This window comes from Danio rerio, chromosome 9 (genome assembly GCF_049306965.1).
Source record: "Danio rerio strain Tuebingen ecotype United States chromosome 9, GRCz12tu, whole genome shotgun sequence".
Taxonomy (NCBI): domain Eukaryota; kingdom Metazoa; phylum Chordata; class Actinopteri; order Cypriniformes; family Danionidae; genus Danio; species Danio rerio.
Genome location: NC_133184.1, coordinates 54,150,001 through 54,172,022, shown reverse-complemented (window position 1 = coordinate 54,172,022; position 22,022 = coordinate 54,150,001). Strand labels below are relative to the sequence as shown.

General features: G+C 39.2%; 1 protein-coding gene across 5 annotated transcripts in view; it reads left to right on the top strand.

The window, feature by feature from the left end:
• Window positions 1–22,022, top strand: part of tanc1b (tetratricopeptide repeat, ankyrin repeat and coiled-coil containing 1b) — a 317,932-nt gene that overhangs the window by 148,406 nt on the left and 147,504 nt on the right. For 3 of the 5 annotated variants that reach the window (XR_012385665.1, XM_068223687.2, XM_021479050.3), the window contains exon 5: window positions 17,535–17,641. Coding sequence is in view for 2 of the 5 variants with exons in the window: in XM_068223687.2 (XP_068079788.2) it covers window positions 17,535–17,641 (107 nt within the window). In the remaining 3 variants the exon portion in view is untranslated. Of the gene's footprint in view, window positions 1–17,534; window positions 17,775–22,022 lie in introns of those variants that run through there. The other 2 variants (XM_073913279.1, XM_073913278.1) reach the window with 1 other exon arrangement.

Below are 22,022 nucleotides of genomic sequence, written 5' to 3'. Positions count from 1 at the left end.
TGTGGAACTTGATTTTGAAATAATTATTAGTTATAATTATTATATTAGTATTACAATTATTATACTACTAATAAACTAATAATGCTAATAATTTTAGTATAGTGTTAAATATACACTCACCGGCCACTTTATTAGGTACACCTTACTTCACCTTCAAAACTGCCTTAATCCTTTGTGGCATAGATTCAACAAGGTACTGGAAATGTTCCTCAGAGATATTGCTCCATATTGACATGATAGCATCACACAGTTGCTGCAGAATTGTCGGCTGCACATCCATGATGCCAATGATGGTAGCCTTTCTGTCAGCTGGAACCAGTCTGGTCATCTCCTCTGACCTCTGGCATCAATAAGGCATTTGCGCCCACAGAACTGCCGCTCACTGGATATTTTCTCTTTTTCGGACCATTCTTTGTAAACCCTAGAGATAGTTGTGCATGAAAATACCAGTAGATCAGCAGTTTCTGAAATACTCAGACTAGCCTGTCTGACACCAACAACCATGCCATGTTCAAAGTCACTTAAATCCCCTTTCTTCCCCATTCGGATGCTCGGTTTGATCTGCAGCAGATCGTCTTGACCACGTCTACACGCCTAAATGCATTGAGTTGCTGCCATGTAATTGGCTGATTAGAAATTTGCATTAACCTGCAGTTGGACAAGTGTACCTAATAAAGTGGCCAGTGAGTGTATTATATATACAATCCAAAATTTACGACAAAATTAAACAAAAAATATGTATTATTTCAGTATACTGAGTTAAATGCTCTTGTATAGAAATGGTGTCACGTTTAACACATCTACAAGCACATTGTGCAGGGCTGCTAATGTTACTATTGCTTGTGTTTCTCGGTTCAAATATGGGACAACAGACTGCAAACTCCCAAATATCAAAAGTCCTCTGCCACATTCTTTTTTCTCATCCAAGAAGCCGTTTTCCTCAGATGTACATCACAATATAGGGAACAAAAGGTGATCACAGCTTAGCTTCATCCTGCATACACACCATATCTCACTGCATTTTGTGTGTTTTTTAGGAATGCTGTAGTTTAGTGTGCAGGGCGTCTGTGATGGGATTGCGGGTGGTCTGAGGTGTTTTCTGAGACTGAGACTACACATTACTGCACCATAATCTAAACAACTCAAACCCATGAGCCATCTTCACTCTGAACAGCCATGTAAAAAACACACCTGGACGTTCCTACACTACACATTCCTGCTTTTAATAACCATATGCAGCTTATTTCAAAAAATACTCCAGAATGTTTAAAAGACCTATGATCGTACTGGGGTTGGGCTGATACTCGATAGACGATACCATCGCCGATGGCCAATAGACAACACGATGCTGAGCCTGCATCGCGATCCATCGCCCTGCCCCCGTCGCAAACCCACTAGCGAAAAATACACACTCAGGCTGTATTTACACTAATACGTCTTAGTATTAAAATGGCATTTTAGATCTAAAATGATCCACATCCACACCGTTTTACCTAGCATTTCTGAACAGCCCTTCGTCCGCTGAAAACGCACATCACATGACCACACACACACACTCACACACAGACACATGCTGTCATGCTCTCCTCAATATGTTGATATTCCGAGTAGTTGTACATTTTGTGGTAGGGATGATGAAACTTTAATACATTTTTTTTGTACGTGTGAATTTGTTCAGATATTTTGGTCTGACCTCTATCATTATTTAAACTCCCCTCCTACCTTTGCACAATCTTTTAGTTTAAAAGAAATGATTTATTATTGCTTAGAGTCTTCACATAAATCTAAAGAATTTATCTTCAACTTTTTTATCTTGTCTGGAAAATTTTTTATACATAAGCAAAAATGCATGGCTTCAGTTCCTACTTTTCGACATTTTCTGATTGAAGTTGACTCACTGCTCAAATCTTTCCGTATATGTAAAAACAAAAAATGTGTCAGATTCCTGTTTCTATATGAAGAACTGTTGTCTACTGACTCTGATTTGAGGTAGACTAGGAGCTTTCCTAATGCTCTTAATTTAATTTCATACACTTTTATACAATTGTTATTTACTTACCCCTTCGTTTGTTTTGTTAATCTTTCTCTTTTCTTTCTGCAGCTAATGTAATTTGTATTTTTCTCCTTCGTATGTCTCTGTTATCGATCTCCTGATTGTGGTTGTATATTTGCATTCTTTAATAAAAAAAAAAAAAAAAAGTCATGAGCTCCAGGCAGAGAGCAGTGCATATCGGAGAGTTCATTACTATAGTAATTAAACGTGATATTCAGACATTCCAAGTCTCCCGGAAGTTCCGGGAGTTTCTATGCATTTGTGGGACTCATAATACCCACAAACGAGTGATAATCTCTCAGAAATCGCGCGTTTCCCTCCGGGACCTCAAATAAGTCGCGCACCCTTCTCACCCTCGGATCCCTCCTCGCTCTTCAGACAACCCCCCACCCCTCCACCCCAGTTTTCACATGATGACGGTGTCATCGTCCATCGCCATGTTTTACATTACACATCGCACGATGCCAAATTGGTCGACATCGCCCAACCCTAGATCATGCATTGTTTCAAAATGGCATAATGTAACATCTATATGACTTTGCCTAGATTAATACAACATTGCTTGTTTATCCTTGATAAAAGTACATTAAAGGTGCAGTAGGTGATTGTCTTCAGAAACATTTGTTGTTGTGCTGGTTAAAAGTCTCTTCACAGTCTAATAGTCATGATTAAAGTAAAAGATCTAAATGTATTTAGGGGCCAAACACCGTAGGTGCGTAGGCGTTCCTATTATTATTATTATTCTTCCTTTTTCTTCTTCTTTTTTCGTTTTTTCCGCCAGATATGAATGGCAGCCCATATAGGCGTATGCGGGAAAGTTGTATAATTTGGCACAATGATAGAGGACAGTATTAACATTAATCAGCCCAAATATGAAGTCTCAAAATCAAACTCTCTAGCGCCACCACTTGACCAAACTCTCACGTGTTTATCATGATATCTTTTGAACCGAATGGGCTACAATCAAAATTCTTTTTTCTATCTCAGTCCGATTCAAACGCACCCTATGACGTTATTTTCCGTCTTGAATTTTTTCGCGCTATTTTAAATTTTTTGAAAAACCTATTTGACCGAACTCGTCCTAGGCCGTTTCTCCAATTTTCACCAAAATTGAATCACATGATCTACAGACCATGCCAACCAAAAGTTATGGAATTCAAGTTGATTTGACCAACCGTTTTCGTTTAACTTGCGAATAAATTTAATGTAGGACTTGCGAAAATGGACTTGAGACGATATCTCTGTATTCACCGATTCACACCAATCTTGGTGTGTTTTGACAACTAGGGTCTGAGGTTATATGCAGAGTTTCGGCGCACTGCCCCTTAGTGGTCAGGAGATACAAAAACTTGCTTTTTGGCTTATAACGTCTCAACCTTTCGTCCGAAACTTGTAAAACTGGTCTCATTACATCCGGCAGAGCACAGCGAGTCGAATGATGTCTGATTTTCACAGGTCAGCCCTTTGGGCGTCGCCCATTTCGATTTTTGGCTAAAAATGCTATATTTTACCAACACATTCACAAATCATTACAAAACATGGTATGCATCTTCAACCCCATGCCCTGAAAGTACTCAAACTTCTGAAGCAGTGCCACATTTTGGCCAAAAGTGCTTGACCCCTTAATTGCTGCTTGCAGCTATATTTATATATATAGTATAAAACTAAAAAATGTTCATCCAATTATATAGAATCGGACCGACATCTCCCATAATTCAGTTAATTAGCCCAATCTGTGTGTCAGCAAATGCAGATTTGAACAACTGCGCTGCCGTTTTATACGCAGCTCCGCCGACCACCACGCGTTCACGAGAGAGAGTGTAACAGTGGTAATAGAGATTCATTGTGATGAATGACATGAAATTAAGAGTATGCATGATTGATGCTTTGGTGCCCCCTAGTAGTTAAGAAAATGCAGGCGTTTTTCTTTAAGATGTCCTGGCGCAGCTACTGTAGTTCAGCAGACGATGGCTGATGCTGCTACTGGTAAGCGTGTCCGAACACTGGAGTGAAAATATAATGATTAAAGTGTATAACATGATTATTTTTGGATATAAAAGAGTGATTAAGTTGTCAACAAATGTATAATGCTTCTGATAGATTTAAACAGCGAATATGTATTAAGAAATGCAACATTATTGAGTTTTGTGTTTCTCATAGTAAAAACCGCTTGTTGATATCATAGCATTGTATTAGGGAATGACGCAAGACCACACTTAATGCCTAGTTCAGACTACGTGATTTTAGCCCCGATTTTGGCTCGCTGACAGGTTTTGAGAAATCGCCGACAAATGCCTGAAATCACAGGCAAACCGCTGCTCGTGCACGTGAGTGACAATCACACAGTATAAACGATCAAAGACACGATCTGAGAGAATCGCCGATGAGTCGCCGATGCCTGTGAGATGTTTGGCGTGCTGAATATCTGGAGCTGTCGGCAATTCAAATCATGCCGTGTGAATTGAGTTTTGACTGAAGATAACATCAGCGATCGCCTACAGCCAATGAGAGAGCAGCATTCACTGGTGTGTGTGTGTGTGTGTGTATACCTGCTGCAGGCCAGCGGGAGGCTGGGGAAGAAGTTAAAAGCGCTCTTTTTTGGTTTATTTGGGCCCACGAAATGGAGGAAAAACTAGTGGAGGTTTGACAGGACTCAGGAGCACCCGTGTCTGTTTGACGTTTCATACAGAAAGAAATTAGTTTATTATCAACGTTAAGGAGAAATGGCTAATTCCCTTTAAACCCAGGTGAGCAAACATGTACATGTTCTACCCCATTAAAGGCTTCTTTCTCATTATGTAGTTAATAACAAAAGATATACGACGTGTTTTTGGCTGTGAGACGTAGTTTGTACGAAGTTGTCGGCGATTCTTTCTATATTAAAGTCATGCAATGTGAATGTCTCTGTCGCCGATCCATCTTGCAGTGTAAACAAAGCAGCGATGAAACGCTAGCCCAGATAGTCATGCAGTGTGAAAACATCTGTAACACGACTACTTTGAAAATCATGCAGTCTGAACTCGGCATAAAGTGACAGTGTTGTTTATTTTACATCTTTTGATTGTTTCAGTTTTGCCTGCAGTATATTGCTGTTACATGTGATGTTATGTAATTTGATTTGTTTCTCAGAATAAAAGAAACACTGAGAATCACTTTTGGGGGGTTTCATTACTTTAAGTTGGTGACGATTGCGGTACAACACTACGCAGAGGTCAACAATCGTTACAAAAGCACGCATGCAATCGGTAAAAACCTGCTCAATCAAAACTTTTAAAAACCCGAAACAATATTGGAGTTAGTTTTGCACGCTGGAGAAAGGATGACTCCATGTTTGAAGGATTTCTCTTAGTAATATTCTGTTTTAAAACTGTTTTAGCTTCATGCAAAGCTGATGTAACGTTAGATGTTGTGGTTACAAATGAGTTATCTGCACAGAAGTGTTGTTCAGCCACTAAAATCTTCTGATGAAAGATTGATAAGACTATTTTTAGTTTCATAAGGAACCTTTTACAGCATCGATAATGTAGATTTTAATTAGTTTAACAACAAAACACAAGTAAATACCGCTATTCCACCTAGTCTCCCTATATTGTTTACCATGCAACTCTAATATTCACTCTGAAATCGCATGTCAGTTAGGCTTGCATGTCACCGCACAAGCACTAGTCGCTTTTAACACATGAGAGAGGGTTCTTGTGCTGTGCACGTGTTTCAGGAGGCGTGGCTCTAGACGGCAGGGGAGGGACTGTGATTCAGAGATTTACGCTAAGCTGTTAGCATTGTGGAAGATCACCTACTGCACCTTTAAATGAGACGCTGCTTTATTATCAATAAGTGTATGTACCATTTTGATTTGAATGTGTTCAAATCTACTCTCTGTTGGTAGCCAATCAAGGCGTAGACATACTGTAGAATTAAAGTTATTGAGCATGTAGTCAAGCTACAAAATAGCCACAAAAACCAGACCCGTCATAATAGTACTTTTTATAAAACTCAGTCGGGCTTGAAATAACATTACGGTGCATAAATGATTTCAGTTTTAGGAGAACTCTTCCTTTAATGCTCTCGGTTTGCTCCTGGGGATCCGCTGTAAAACTCCAGCCTTCATCCGACAGACACATTAATACACAAACACCTTCATAAAACGGCACTATTGCTCAGCATTAATAATACAGAGCACCTCATAAAACTGAGCACATGAAACCAAATATGTTTTATCTACCGCAGGCCCCTGGAGCACATCGGGACGGGGCTAAATATAGCATATTGTGTGGTGGAGAAATGAGAACGCGTGCGCAGGTACCAGCCGTGGCCTTGGGGAATGTGACATGGCAATGACATCACCGTTTAGCGGCCCACAGGCAAACACAGCCCTAATATATCCACATCAGACCTATAGATGCAGTGCAGAGCAGACAGTCCTCTCAGATTTGTCAGATTAGCATGGTTAGCATGAATGCATATGTTGCTAGCACATGAATAAGAATGTTGTTAGCGTGATTCAAATATTATTAGCATTATTATTTACATGAATTAGAATGTTGTAAAATGTTAGGGTGATGCAGATGACTGATTGCTTTTCACTTTTGGAAGCTGATGACTGATATCCACTGACAAAGTCAATCCCAGTTGTAAGAGCAACAAATAATAACTTGATCATTTGTTAAAGTGGCAGAAGGTAGATTTTACTGATGAATCATCTGTTGAACTGCATCCTATTCATCACAAATACTGCAGAAGACCTACTGGAACCAGCATGGACCCAAGAATCCTACAGAAATCAGTCAAGTTTGGTGAAGAAGAAATCATGGTTTGGGGTTGCATTCAGTATGGGGGCGTGTGAGAGATCTGCAGAGTGGATGACAACATCAACCGCCTGAGGTATCAAGACATTTGTGCTGCCCATTACACTACAAACCACAGGAGAGGGACAATTCTCCAGCAGGATAGCGCTCCTCATACTTCACATCAAAAGCTCCTGAAAGCAAAGAAGGTCAAGGTGCTCCAGGATTGGCCAGCCCAGTCACCAGACATGAACATGAGCATATCTGGGGTAAGATGAAGGAGGAGGCATTGAAGATGAATCCAAAGAGTCTTGATGAACTCTGGGAGTCCTGCAGGAAAACTTTCTTTGCCATTCCAGATGACTTTATTAATCAGTGATTTGAGTCATGTCAGAGATGTATGGATGCAGTCCTCCAAGCTCATGATGGAGTCAGACACAATATTCATTCTGTCTCCACTGCAGCAGGACTTTATATTCTATACTGGACATTATTTCTGTTCAGTGACAAGACTTTAGTCTAAGCAAAGTCAGACCTTACTGTCCTAATGAAATCATTCAAAATCAAGGCATGATCATATTTTATTGTGGTAAAATACGTGTAATCTTGAGGCCGTTGCCTTTCATATGAGCCACTTCTTCAGATTTGCTGCTATCAGTAGTTGAGGGTGACCAAATTATTTGAATGACCTTGTGTGTATTTAGGCCTTTTTACATATAAGAACTGAACGTATTGTGGTTAAAAAAAAAAATTTAATAAAATGATGTAATTCTTTATAACTTGAATATTTTATTATGTATTTAATAATATCGCCTCAGCCATATCCCCCTGCAGCCCAAGACCAATTACACACTGAAGCTAAGCAGGGCTGAGCCTGGTCAGTACCCGAATGGAAGACCAAATGGGAAAACTAGGTTGCTGTTGGAAGTCGTGTTAGTGAGAACAGCAAGGGGCGCTCAACCTGCGACTTGTGTAAAGTTAAGGGGACACTACACTACACTACACTATACTATACTATACTATACTATAATATTGACCTTATTCTCCGCAGACGAGTGGGTGCTGCCATTTGAATCTTTTTGGCACGAGACTTCCGGTCTCATTCACTTCCATTCATTTTTAGACATTAAAAACTGCTCGTTTCGCTGTTTGATGTTGCAAACTGATATTTTCTTGTTATATTATTCTACTTGGTCTGTATAGTCATGCAAACATTTGTTTGTAGAGCAAGTAGTTTGACCGTTTTTTGCCGTTTATTATTCCTTGTTATTTCTCCCATAGGCGACTGAAACGGAAGTTCTAAGACAATCGCGAAAACAGGCGCACTTCCGCATTTTAGAATAAGGTCAATAGCACCATATTTCAGATGAGACCTTAATTAAGGTCCTGACTTTCTGTGGTCATTAAAACTTTCATGGCACTTCTTATATGGCCCATTTCCACTGAATGGTACGGTTCGGTCCACTGTCAAAAGACGTACCAAACCAAACCGTACCTACCACTTTTTCGGCACCCTTTCAAAAGGGTCCCAAACACGAGAAAGGGTACCAAAAGGTGGAGGTAGACACGCAGCTGAACGCTATTGGTTTGCAGAGATACGTCATTCAATTACACAACAAGCCAGAATGTAAACAAGGGACCCGCCATGTTTGAAATACACAGCGAGAGATTACAGCGGAATTATATATTTATATAATAACGAGCCAAACCTTGTCGTTGTCTTGATAAACAGCCACACAGCCATGGAGTAGAGCAGATTTACCCTGTGCCTCGTAGTTTTTTTTTTTTTTTTTTTTACGAGGCAGTCTGACGCGCGAGCGGTTTCGCTTTCTTGCTTGCGCTCGCCGCGCGTCTTTATCTGAAATAACAAACTTATTGAGCTGATGATAATAACGTGCGCTTGATTATTGACAAGCTTTGGAAACCCGATCCTGTGAGAAGCTGACAAATGCGAGAATGACACATTCAGAAAGAGAAGAACAAACGCGAGAGTGAAGCGCAGAAAAAAAGCCAGGAAAATGACCCATCATGGCCTCCCAATCATCCCTATCCACCAAATTGGCTCTATCACTGTCTCTGCACTCCACCAATAGCTTGTGTGTGGTGAGCGCTGTTGTCCTGTGGCTGACGCCGCATCATCCATTTACATTTACATTTACATTTAGTCATTTAGCAGACGCTTTTATCCAAAGCGACTTACAAATGAGGACAAGGAAGCAATTTACACAACCAAGAGCAACAATGAATAAGTGCTATAAGCAAGTTTCAGGTCTGTAAAGTCTAAGAAGGGAAGTATTAGTATTTTTTTTTTTTTTTTTTTTGTACAGTTAGTGTGATATTCAGAGAGGCAATTACAGATTAGGAAGTGTAGTGGAGACTAAATAGTTGAGTTTTTAGTCGTTTCTTGAAAGTAGCGAGTGACTCTGCTGTTCTGATGCAGTTAGAGCAGATTGAGTGTGAGCGTTCGCGAAAGTGATTTCTTTCCCCTTTGGGATGGAACCACGAGGCGACGTTCATTCACAGAACGCAAGTTTCTGGAGGGCACATAGATCTGCAGAAGCGAGAGCAGATAAGAAGGAGCAAAGCCAGAAGTCACTTTGTAGGCAAACATCAGAGCTTTGAATTTGATGCGAGCAGCAACTGGCAGCCAGTGCAAACGGAGTAGCAGCGGAGTGACATGTGCTCGTTTAGGTTCATTGAAGACAACTCGTGCTGCTGCATTCTGGAGCAGTTGAAGAGGTTTGATAGAGTTAGCTGGAAGCCCAGCTAGTAGAGAGTTACAGTAATCCAGTTTGGAGAGAACAAGAGCTTGAACAAGGAGTTGAGCTGCATGTTCAGATAAGAAGGGTCGGATCTTTCTGATGTTATAGAGTGTGAATCTGCACGATCGAGCAGTCATCCAAGTGAATACTGCAAACTGAGTGGAGAGACCCCCTCATGATTGCAAAGCGCTTTGTGTGTATGACCATATATAAGTACACATTACATTACACGTGTTGTAATAAGCTGTCGTTCATAGACCTATTTCTTTTTAGTAAAGAAGTAGTGGCATTATAGGTGTGCTTTTTAACTTATTCATCAAATATACAGGCAGAACTTTGGTTTCGGTGGTCCAGTTTGATGTGTAAACTGAATGTTTTTCGGGCCACATTCAGCTCTTCTCTATCCTTCTCGGCATCAGCGCAGTGGAATCTCTGCAGGGCAGATTCGTGTCACATGCATGGAAATTCAACTAAACTAAAACAGCGCTAATCAACTTAGCCAATATAGAAAGACAGACAGAAAAAGATTGTCCAGTCGTGATGTCACGAACATTTTCTGCATTCCGTCATGGAATAGGTTTCTGTTCGCTGCTTCAGTCCTCTGTATTGCAGCCTTTCTGATAGATTGTCCTTCTCCCATGTTTTCATTTGTTTGAAGGTTTATGAAGCTGATAACCAATAAATAGGCTGAAAATCTGCTAAAATGTGCTAGAAATGGCTGTTTCAAGAGTTCACACTTAGCTGATAATCAATAAATGGATAATTGGCATGTTGTCCCGGGAGAGAGCCCTGAGCTCAAAATATCCTCGAGCCCGGGGCTCCCTCCCGTTAGAAGGGTGAGAGGGGAGTTCGAGCTTTGGTAGGTCTCGAGAACTCCCCTGCTTGTCGCCGTGCGAGAACTGTAAACTAAGGTTGTCTTAGGTGATAATTTGGTTTAGTCGATTGGCTATGGTTTATGTTTTTGGAGGGTGGGAGGAACCCGGGGGAAACCCACGTGAACATGGGGAGAACATGTAAACTCCACAGAGAAACACCAACCGGCCCGATAGAAGGTTGGACCAGCGGTGTTCTTGCTGTGAGGCAACAGTGCTAGCCACTGGGTCATCGTGTCGCCCTATCGAAAAAGGGGGAGGAAGTAGGGATGGAAGGGGTGGGGGGAGCATCAAAACGAAGGTAATTGGAGTGAAAAACTCTGGTTATTTATAATCCTTCCGTAATCATCTAATAGGGCAGATTTTCGGAGCTAATGAGGAGCCAGCCGTGTTGATCAGAAGCATGTGATCCTCTCGAAATTATTTTATAAATAAACCACACAAAAATAAATAGTTTAAATGTGGATCTTCCTTTTATTAGTTTAGTGAAAAACAGTGTGGAAAAAATGATTGTTTGGACTAAATTAACATTACAGTGATCCTTTGAATCCATTTGTTTCAATTGTTTCACTTATTTTAAATGTAAATAGGTAATATCAACAATGCATGAATGGACTATAGGGCTGTGCAATTAATCAAAAATCCGATTTCGATTTTGTCTTTTAACGATTATGAAAAGCCATTAATCGAGATAAACGATTATTCCATCAAGTACCGCCCCCTTTCCAGTTGTACACATGTAAAAACTCTTTGCCTCTGCAAAGCTTAGTTCCACGTGAAAATGGCTAAAAGCATGTGCTGTAATGTAACTTTTGCAGCATGGGATGCTCATCATTCATGTTTTTAAAAGCGCAAAAGAGCACGTGCTGTTGTGTGTGTGCACGCCGTGCTTAGCCTCGGACAGCAGAGCACATGCACATCTAACGCGATTTTAATGTGAGTGCTTTAATGGTCAAATACATGCACATTTGTGTCAGAGCGCGGTGTTTAGTGATTATTCATATTAACCCTCATTTGTGTAATAAACTAACAAGTTGAGAATCAAAAGACACGAGAAAGAGAAACCATATCAGAGCCGCACTATTCTTAAAGTGAGCGTGCGGTATTCCTGCTGCTGCCGACTGTTTTTATTATTAATCATTAATAAAATCAAAAATACAGGGAAGAAGCTTAAAGCACAGTTTAAACATAACAGATTTCATAACTCATTTCTAATAACTGATTACTTTTATCTTTGCTATGATGACAGCACATTATATTTTACTATATATTTTTCAAGATACTAGTATTCAGCTAAAAGTGACATTCAAAGGCTTAATTAGGGTAATCAGGCACATCATTGTATAACAGTTTCTTATGCAGTCAATCAAACATATATATTGCTTAAAGGGACTAATAATATTGAGCTATTAAAATAGGTTTCAAAATATTCAAACCTGCTTTCATTCAAGCTGAAATAAAACAAATAAGGCTTTCTCCAGAAGAAAAAAATATTATAGGAAATACTGTTAAAAAAAACCTCTGTTAAACATACTTTGGGAAATATTTATATATAAAAATAAATTCACAGGATGATGAAAAATTTTGACTTCAACTTATAATCGTTTTGAATAATTAATAATCGTGATTATGATTTTTCCCATAATCGAGCAGCCCTAATGGACAATCAGTAAATCAGTTCAAAGCACCCATTTATTCACATCATGCCTTTTTCATGGACGTCTCTTATTTTGAAATATTGTTATTTAAATTATTTGAAAATATCATTAACATGTATTTAAATGTAATCACTTAGTAAAGGCATCCTGTTGTTATTTGGACTAGTTTTTTTTGTGTACTTTACGTCTCTTTTGGCTGAAACATTTAGAAAACAATGCAAACTTACCTATCGAGCTGTGTATAGTCAGAAAAAACACATTTCTCAGCCTCCACTTAGCCTAGCATCAGCTCTAAATGTCAGAATACGCATCTCAGCGCTAACAAGCTGAAGAAAAGCCCAAGAACTCCACGTTAATTATTCATTCTGAACATGGTGGTCTGCTGGGATATGTTGCTTGTGGGCCGCGGGCAGTGAAAAGGGCACCTGTTAACATCTTGTTGCTGTAACGCTGGCATTGGCGGGAACAGATGTTTTGTGCATTTGTTGGCTTTTCCTCTGTAAGAAGAGCCTCTGCTGAGATGTCCTCCGGCGCTGAGCTGTGTGGGGTTTTGGGGGAGCATGTAAATGAGCCCCCCGCAGCGCTCAAGCATGAATGAAAGCAGACATCCAGACACCACAGAGAGAGACTTTTGGCCCGTGCTTTATTTTTGAAATGTCAAGATAATACAGCGCCATCTCATGAGGAAACGTAACTATTTTGAAGACTCCCTGGAATTACAATCAAGTCTTTTAAATGTTAGTATCAGTATGTTAGCCCGATATCTATAAGCCCGATATAATCCTGATATAAGCATCCAAAGCTTGCAGTTTGTCACTTCCGACTAAATGGATACTTTTTTATTCACGACACCTCATACTTCAGTTTCTCATCAAATCTTCTGACCAATCAAATACTCTCTATTCTCTGACATGCCCCGCCCATTTCTTCTCCTTCGCTATTTGTTTGATGCACTTGATTTTAACCACTCTTACTGGCAAAGCTGTGATCAAAACAACGTCATTGGCTGTTTATTAAAAAAGGGGAGGAGCTACTCTGTCCCGCACTCAGTTTCAGTTTAGATTACGTCAAACATCGAATAAATCTGCCCATATTTCACAGCATGTTAGTTGCTATGTTAGGTTTAAGGATATCCATAAGTTATTGTGACCCAAAATTTGCGTTTAGAAGATATAAACCTGAAATAAATATCAATGGCAGCGTACCATCGTCTCAAAAACATTCCAGTGAGGACTTGTTCATGCTTTTATCAGCAGCAGAATGGATTACTGTAATGGACTGCCCACTGGCCTTTCCAAAAAGACAGTCAGACAGTTGCAGCTCATCCAGAACTCTGCGGATAGGATTCTGACCAGAACCAGGAAATGAGAGCACATCACACCTGTCCTCAGGTCTCTACACTGGCTCCCAGTTACATTCAGAATAGATTTTATAGTATTATTACTTGTCTATAAATCACTCATGGCCTACGACCTCAATACATTACAGATATGCTCACTGAATACTAACCCAACAGATCACTCAGATCATTAGGATCAACTAAACTAGAAACTCTTAAGAGTTCAGTCAAAGCAGGGTGAATCGGCCTTCAGCTACTAACAGCGCCCCCTACTGCTGGAATCAGCTTCCAGAAATGATCAGATGTGCTCCAACATTAGGCATGTTCAAATCAAGACTGAAAACACATCTGTTTATCTGTGCCTTTACTGAATGAGCACTGTGCTGCGTACCACAGATCACACTATTATGTTTCACTTTTCTTTTTCATTTCTCTACAACCCGTTTTAACACATTTTATTCGGTTTTTAATAATTTTTAATTCTTTGTTTTTATTTTCTTGTCTCTTTTATTCCTTGTTTATGTAAGTGTAACGATCGGGGGGAGTGGTAAGATCCAATATGCAGGTTTATTCAATGTCAGGCAAGCAGTGGTCATCAGGTGCAAACGGGTATATATAGACAGTCCAGAATCATAAACGATAAACCGGCTAAAGGTCGAAAGGCAGGCGGCTAAACTAGAGAACAAGGGTGACAAGGCTAAGGTCTAACACGGAGAAAACAAAACAGGGAAACGCGTTGTAATGTCACAAAGATGCAAACAAGACTCGGCAAACTGGAAGGGTGAAAGAGTGGCTTATGAATGGAGTGATATCAGTCTGTGACAAGGTTCAGCTGGTGATTGCAATCAGGATAGATGAATGAACAGGTGTGCGTGTTTGGGAGCAGTGCATGTATGAAAATGTAGTCCTGGGAAATGTGGAAATGTAGTTTTGAGTTCGTGTGAGAACCAGCGATCTCTGGAAAGCGATCGCTGGTTGTGTGACAGTAAGGCACTTTAAATCAGCGTTATGTATGAAATACAAATATATTTAAATAGGCTTGCCTTGCCTTGTATCAATAGCTTACGGTTTGTCACGTCCAAAGGGATCAACTAGTAAAGTATAAAACAACTCTATTGGCTGTTTTTAATAAAGGGGAGGGGCTACCATATGTCCCGCCCTCTCTTTATGTTTCAGTTGAGATTACGTCAAACACCAAATAAAATAATAATCCTGCCAAAGATTGACGAAAGTAAATAATTAACAATTAATAATAAAATTTCTCAAATACAAATATACTGTCACACTGAGATTTTTGAGCCCATATCTTCTGTAATTCATGAACTAGATGTGTAACAATTGTTTTTATTAATAATAATTTAATTATTAGAATTTAACTGGACACATTAGAAAGTATGAAGGAAATTGTATAATTTAATTCATTCATTCATTTTCGTTAAGCTCAGTCCCTTTATTTTATCAGGGGTCGCCACATTGGAATGAACCACCAACTATTCCAGCATATGTTTTACACAGCAGATGCCCTTCCAGTACAGGGAAACACACACACACACACACACACACACACACACATACACACACACACACACACACACACACACTATGGCCAATTTTTAAAAAAAAAATATTCGCCCTCCTGTGCAATATGTTTTCTTTTTCAAAAGTTTCCCCAATGATGTTTAACAGATTCAGGAAATTTTCACAGTATGTCTGATAATTTTTTTTCCTCTGGAGAAAGCCTTATTTGTTTTATTTCGGCTAGAATAAAAGCCGTTTTTAATTTTTTAAAACCTATTTTAAGGTCAATATTATTAGCCCCCTTAAGCAACATTTATTTCTGATAGTCTGCAGAACAAACCACTGTTATACAATAACTTGCCTAATTACCCTAACCTGCCTTATTAACCTTGTTAACCTTAAGCCTTTAAATTTCACTTTAAGCCTAACACAGGGTTCATACGGTCATGGAAAACCTTGAAAAGTCATTGAATTTTGACATGCCATTTTCTAGCCCTGGAAAAGTTTTGGAAAAACAGAAAAAACCTCAAAGTTTTGGAAAAGTCAGATAAAACAAATATTTGTACACTTAAATATAGGTTATTCACTTCTCTTCTGTCCTTGGCCAATCAGATACTCTCACGTTAATTGTGCACTGTACATAGATATAAATATAAATTAAAACTAAATGAATTGCTGCATGTTTTACGGTATGCTGTAATTAATTTGAACATGCATTGTTTTTTTTTTCTTTTACCACGCATATGTAGACATTGCATGAAGCATTAGCTCATGAAAATTTACTTGAAAGTCTTGAAAAAATCATGGAAAAGTCATGGAATTTTAGTAGTAAAAATGTATATGAAACCTGTGAATACTAGTACAGTATCTCGAACAATATCTAGTCAAATATTATGTGCTGTCGTCATGACAAAGATGAAAGAAATCAGTTATTAGAAATTAGAACTAAGCATAACATTTAACAGGAGGGCTAAAAATTCTGACTTACACTGTATATATGTACAGTTAAAGTCAGAATTATTACCCCCCCTTTAAATATTTATTTTTTCTTTTTTAAATATTTCCCAAATATTTTCTGTTGTCACTTGCTAAACTGTGATGTCATTGTTATTTGTTCATTGACTCATTGTATGGGATTTGTCCGAGACAGTGCCTAGTGTTGTGTGTGTTTGTGTATGTGTATATATATGTATGTGTGTCTTTGTGGTTGTTCTTGAAAAATCCAATAAAATACAATTATTAAAAAAAAAAAAAAATTCCCAAATGATGTTTAACAAATCAAGGACATTTTCACAGTATGTCTGATAATATTTTTTCTTCTGTAGAAAGTCTTATTTGTTTTATTTCGGCTAGAATAAAAGCAGTTTTTAATTTTTTTTATGCAACAACTTGCCTAATTACCCTAACCTGCCTAGTTAAACTAATTAAGCTAGTTAAGCCTTTAAATGTCACTTTAAGCTGTATAGAAGTGTCTTGAAAAATATCCAGTCAAATATTATTTACTGTCATCATGGCAAAGATAAAATAAATCAGTTATTATAGATCAGTTATTAAAACTATTATGGTTAGAAATGTGTTGAAGAAATCTGCTCTCCGCTAAACAGAAATTGGGGAAAAAATAAACGGAGGCTAATAATTCAGGAGTGCTAGTAATTCTGTCTTACACTGTATATGCATGTATAAAATGTAAAAACTTAAAATGAAGCTTCAAAATGCATCTCTTACATTAACTCTTGTGATTGGTTATTAACCTCGGTGCTAAAAGAAATCTGATGCAACCTGCTCAGATCTGAATGTAACGCCGCCAATTGAGGCTTTTCTTTCATTTTCATGTTTCACTTTCATCATGAATGTCATAATCGGTTTAAAGACCAGCAACAGTTTGGGTTTTCTCAATGGTTTTCATGGAGACCAGAACAGTTTAGGGTTTTCAATGATTTTCATGAAGACCAGCAACAGTTTGGGTTTTCTCAATGGTTTTCATGAAGACCAGAACAGTTTGGGTTTTCTCAATGGTTTTCATGAAGACCAGAACAGTTTGGGTTTTCTCAGTGTTTTTTTTTTCAGTGGTTTTATGTAGACCGGCAACAGTTTGGTTTTTATCAGTGGTTTTGGGAAGACCGGAACAGTTTGTGTTTTCTCAGTGGTTTTCATAAATCCCAACAACAGTTGTTGTTTTTTCCCATGATGGTTTTCACATTTCTCAGTGGTCTTCATGAAGAACAGAGTAGTTCATGTTTTCTCAATGGTTTTTATTTTTTTCTCAATGCTTTCCATGAAGACCAGAACTGTTTAGTTTTTTTGTGGTTTTGATGAAGACCAGCATCAGGTTTTGTCAATGGTTTTCATTTCTCTTAATAATTTTTCTGAATCTGGATCATCACACACTCCTCATCTGTTCAGTCTCTGAATGACTGTTGTGCAGCCGCTGTTATGTGTCTGGTGTCTGTGTAGATGTGCTGAAATCTGTCGCTCTCATTCACCAGTGTCTTTCTCTCTCTCTCTCTCTCTCTCTCTCTCTCTCTCTCTCTAACTCTCTCCCTCTCAGGCTCCTCCTCCTCCACTCAGGAGTTGATGACACGCTTGGGCTTCTTGCTGGGCGAAGGCATCCCGGGCTCCACACACATACCTATGGACGGCAAGAATGACAAAAAGGTATTTACCACAGCTGCAGCCGGAGCGAGATGCAGAAAAGCGCAGGGATTAAAGCCGCGTGTGTGTGCCGTCTGTCAGTGCGCGGTGCGATGAAGAGCGTTTGCGAGCAGGAGTGTGTGTGTGCGCAACCACAGTAAGTCACTGGCGTTTACTCGGAGCCGCTGCATTGCACACACTGACGGAAACTTGAGTCAGAGGAGCGTGTTAAACTCCAGGTCTGCTCTAGGAATAGTTTTGTTCTGTCCGTTGTTCGTTTGGTCTGTAGATGATGGGATAATTAGGCTGAGTCGAGCGTCTGGATGTCCTTCATGTGCCAGAGGCTTTTGTTTAATAAATCATCGCTCTGGGAGTCTCGTGTGGAGGGAAGCAACAATGCGAGCGCTTAATGATCCGGTGCGCTTTTGCATGAGGATCTGGTCCGGCGGGATTCTCTCTTTAATCTGTTTCATCAGGATGCTTTTGGAAGTTTGTTTTAGAGGAACTTTTGATCTGCTTTTGTGACCTTGACTGACTCAGAGCTGTGGTGATGCATCACGGGGACCGCTACTGGTTTGGGGTCCTCCAGAAAAACACAAACAATCTGATTGATTCTGGATGGTTAATGGCACAGTGTGTTGTTGTGTCTTATCTAGATAATTGAACATGTGAAATATTCACTCTAAAAGTTCCTCTTTTATAATGAAAATGCTTTTGAAGCTCAAAAATGATTATTTACAATTATTATTGATTAAGTAGCTTAATTATGATTATTTTATTATTGTTATTATATATGAGCAATATCACACGAGTAGCAGTGCGATGTGACTGTATATCGACACTGGTGGGAGGCATGCGTTAGCTCGAGGCCACAAGCCGAGTGCCTTAGTTTCCCACCAGTGAAGATATACAGCCCCATCGCACAGCCTCAAGTGTGATATTGCGTTTTTACAACAGTTAGATGGCATAATCGTGACGTCAGAACAGCAGAAACCGTTACTAATTCACAAATGTCACTGTAGAGCTAGTGTTTGAATGATTCTCTAGCGTAATGTCTAACGTGAAGACAAAACAGCTGATTTTGCTCACAGTTTAAGATTATTAGGCTGAACAGCCTGAAATGCCATCAGTCTACAGAGATATCCCAGTATTTCTGTTGCAATCGGGAGATCACAAAAATTAACCCCGAAAAATCCAAAGCAAAGCAAACACTAGCAGATTACTATGGTATAAATACAGCAATACTACTGTACATACAAAAGAAAGAGCTCGATTCAGAATGCCACTTACCTGTTTAATGATTTGCTCACTTTCTAAAATGCTGAGATTTTCTCCCTTAAAGATGTATAATGCAGTCTCTGTTGCCATCTTGAGGCGGAGCGTCGACCGCCTTTGCTCTGCTCAGTTTGACAGACTGATGGCTGCCGACACGTTGAATCTCTAAAATTATAGATATTTAAAATAGACACTATATAATATAGTATAAATAAACTTTATAGTTGCAATCTAAAAACTGCATTATTGCCTAAAAAAGTCTTAAAGTTACATTGTTGTTCAACAGCTGTAATATTTGTCAAAATGTAGTGAGTTATTGATCTGCTGTCTTTCTATGTGGCCGGAGTAAAGTGAAGAGGCTGTACGAGTTCTGATATTGCATATCACATGCTCATCGGCCAATCAGATCTGAGAACCAGAAAGAACTGTTATATATAAGTGTGTGTGTGTGTGTGTGTGTGTGTGTGTGTGTGTGTGTGTGTACACATACAGTGCATCCAGAAAGTATTGATATCGCTTCACTTTTTCCACATATTTTTTATGTTACAGCCTTATTCCATAATGGATTAAATTCATTGATTTCCTCAACATTCTACACACAATCCCCCATAATGACTATGTGGAAAAAAAGTTTTTGAAATTGATTAAATTGATTAAAAATAAATAAGCTGAAAAATCACATGTACATCAGTATTCACAGCCTTTGCCGTGAAGCTCTAAATTGAGCTCAGGCACATTCTGTTTCCACTGATCATTCTTGAGATGTTTCAGCAGCTTCATTGGAGTTCACCTGTGGTCAATTCAGCTGATTGGACATGATTTGAAAAGGCAAACACCTGTCTATATAAGAGCCCAGGGTTGACAGTGCATGTCAAAGCACAAACCAAGCATGAAGACAAAGGAATTGTCTGTAGGCCTTTGAGACAGGCCTGGAAAGGTTACAGAAAAATGTCTGCTGCTCTGAAAGTTCCAATAATCTGTAATGGAAGATGTTTGTAACCACCAGGACTAGAGCTGGCCGGCCATCTAAGCTAGGTGATCAAGCGAGAAGGGCCTCAGTCAGGAAGGGGATCAATAACCTGATGGTCACTCTGTCTGAGCTCCAGCGTTGTTCTGTGGAGAGAGGAGAACCTTACAGAAGGACAACTATCTGTGCAGCAATCCACCAATCAGGCATCTGTATGGTAGAGTGGCCAAACGGAAGACACTCCCCGCCTAAAATTTTCCAAAAGGCATCTGAAGGACTCTCAGACCATCAGAAACTAAACTCTCTGCTCTGATGAGACTAAAATTGAACTCTTTGGAGTGAACACCAGGCGTTACATTTGGAGAAAAGCAGGCAGCGCTCATCACCAGGCTAATATCATCCCTACAGTGAAGCATGGTGGTGGCAGCATCATGCTGTGGGGATGTTTTTCAGCAAAAGACTAGTCAGGATAGAGGGAAAGATGAATGCAGCAATGAACAGAGACATCCTGAATGAAGACATGCTTCAGAGAGCTCTTGACCTCAGACTGGGGCAACGGTTCATCTTCCAGCAGGGCAATGACCCAAATCACACTGCCAAAATATCAATGAAGTGGCTTCACAACAACTCGGTGAATGTCCTTGAGTGGCCCAGCCAGAGCCCAGACCTAAATCTATTGAACATCTCTGGAGAGATCTGAAATGCCTGTACACCGTCGCTTCCCATCCAACCTGATAGAGCTTGAAAGGTACTGCAAAGAGGAATAGGCAAAAATTCCCAAAGACAGGTGTGCCAAGCTTGTGGCATCATATTCAAAAAGACTTGAGGTAGTAATCCTGCCAAAGGTGCATCAACAAAGCATTGAGCAAAGGCTGTGAATACTGATGTACATGTGATTTTTCAGCATTTTTATTTGTAATAAATTTGCAACAGTTTTAATCTTTTTTTCCTGTTGTCATTATGGGGGATTGTGTGTAGAATGTTGAGGAAATAAATGAATTTAATTCATTTTGGAGTAAGGCTGTAACATAAAAACAAAAAGTGAAGCGCTATGAATACTTTCTGGATGCACTCTAGATATGTAAATCTAATATTTTTTATAACAGCAATTTGACTGTCAAAAATCAAATCAAATCTAATTTTTATTCATGAAGTTCATCTCAAAACAAATGATTTAATCCAAAGTGATTCACAAAAAAAGAACCAAAATATTATGTAAATAATAATGTTCAAATATCAGTGTGGGATGGATGGATTGACAGACAGATGTCTAAATAAATTATTATTATAAATAATGTCATTGAGGAAGTTTTTAATTTAAACATTATAATGTAAATATCAGTGGGGTATGATTAACATGCATCATTTGTAGTAAAAAAAAAAATCTGTAATTAAATATCAATGTAGGGTGGATGGATAAATAGACAGACAGATGTACAGATAGACAGATATACATTATAGATAGATATACTATAAACAATAGCATTGACGCAGGTTTTTATTTAAATATTACCATCTGTGTATGTCAGTGATGTGATTAATGTTGCCATGATTAGGTGGTAACAATTCCTTGTTACTGTACGATCAGTAAGTTTGTAAGCAGAAATGAAGTGAGTAATGTCAAGTATGCTTACCCGTACTCGAGATTGGTCCTCTGCTCATCAAAGTGCACACACACATGACAAGTGAAAGCACGCACACACACAAGCAGTGGGCTTCTATTTCTTCCAGCACCCTGGGAGCAGTTAGGGTTTTGGTACCTTGTTTAGTGGCACTTCAGCTGGGTGTTGAAGATTGAAAGAGTGTGGTTCGTTCACCTCATCTTCAGTTTCTGCTGGTACCGGGATTCATTCCTGCAATCCTACGATTACTAGTCCAACTCTTCAACCATTAAGCCCTTTACAAATGTCTAAAAGCAGCATTGTTTGCATCATACAGGTCTCTAATAATTGATTCTTTTCACATTTCCGGGTTTCTCAGCAGCAGAAGTCATCATAGTGGGTAAACTCAGAGCGCAGTGAATGGGAGAGGACAACTAATCATTATTTTTTTACTAAATGTGTTGCCTTCTCCAGGTTGGAGGGAAGACCTTACTCCAGGTGGAGGAGTTTAAGTATCTCAGGGCTTTGTTCACGAGTGAGGGAAGGATGGAACGTGAGATTG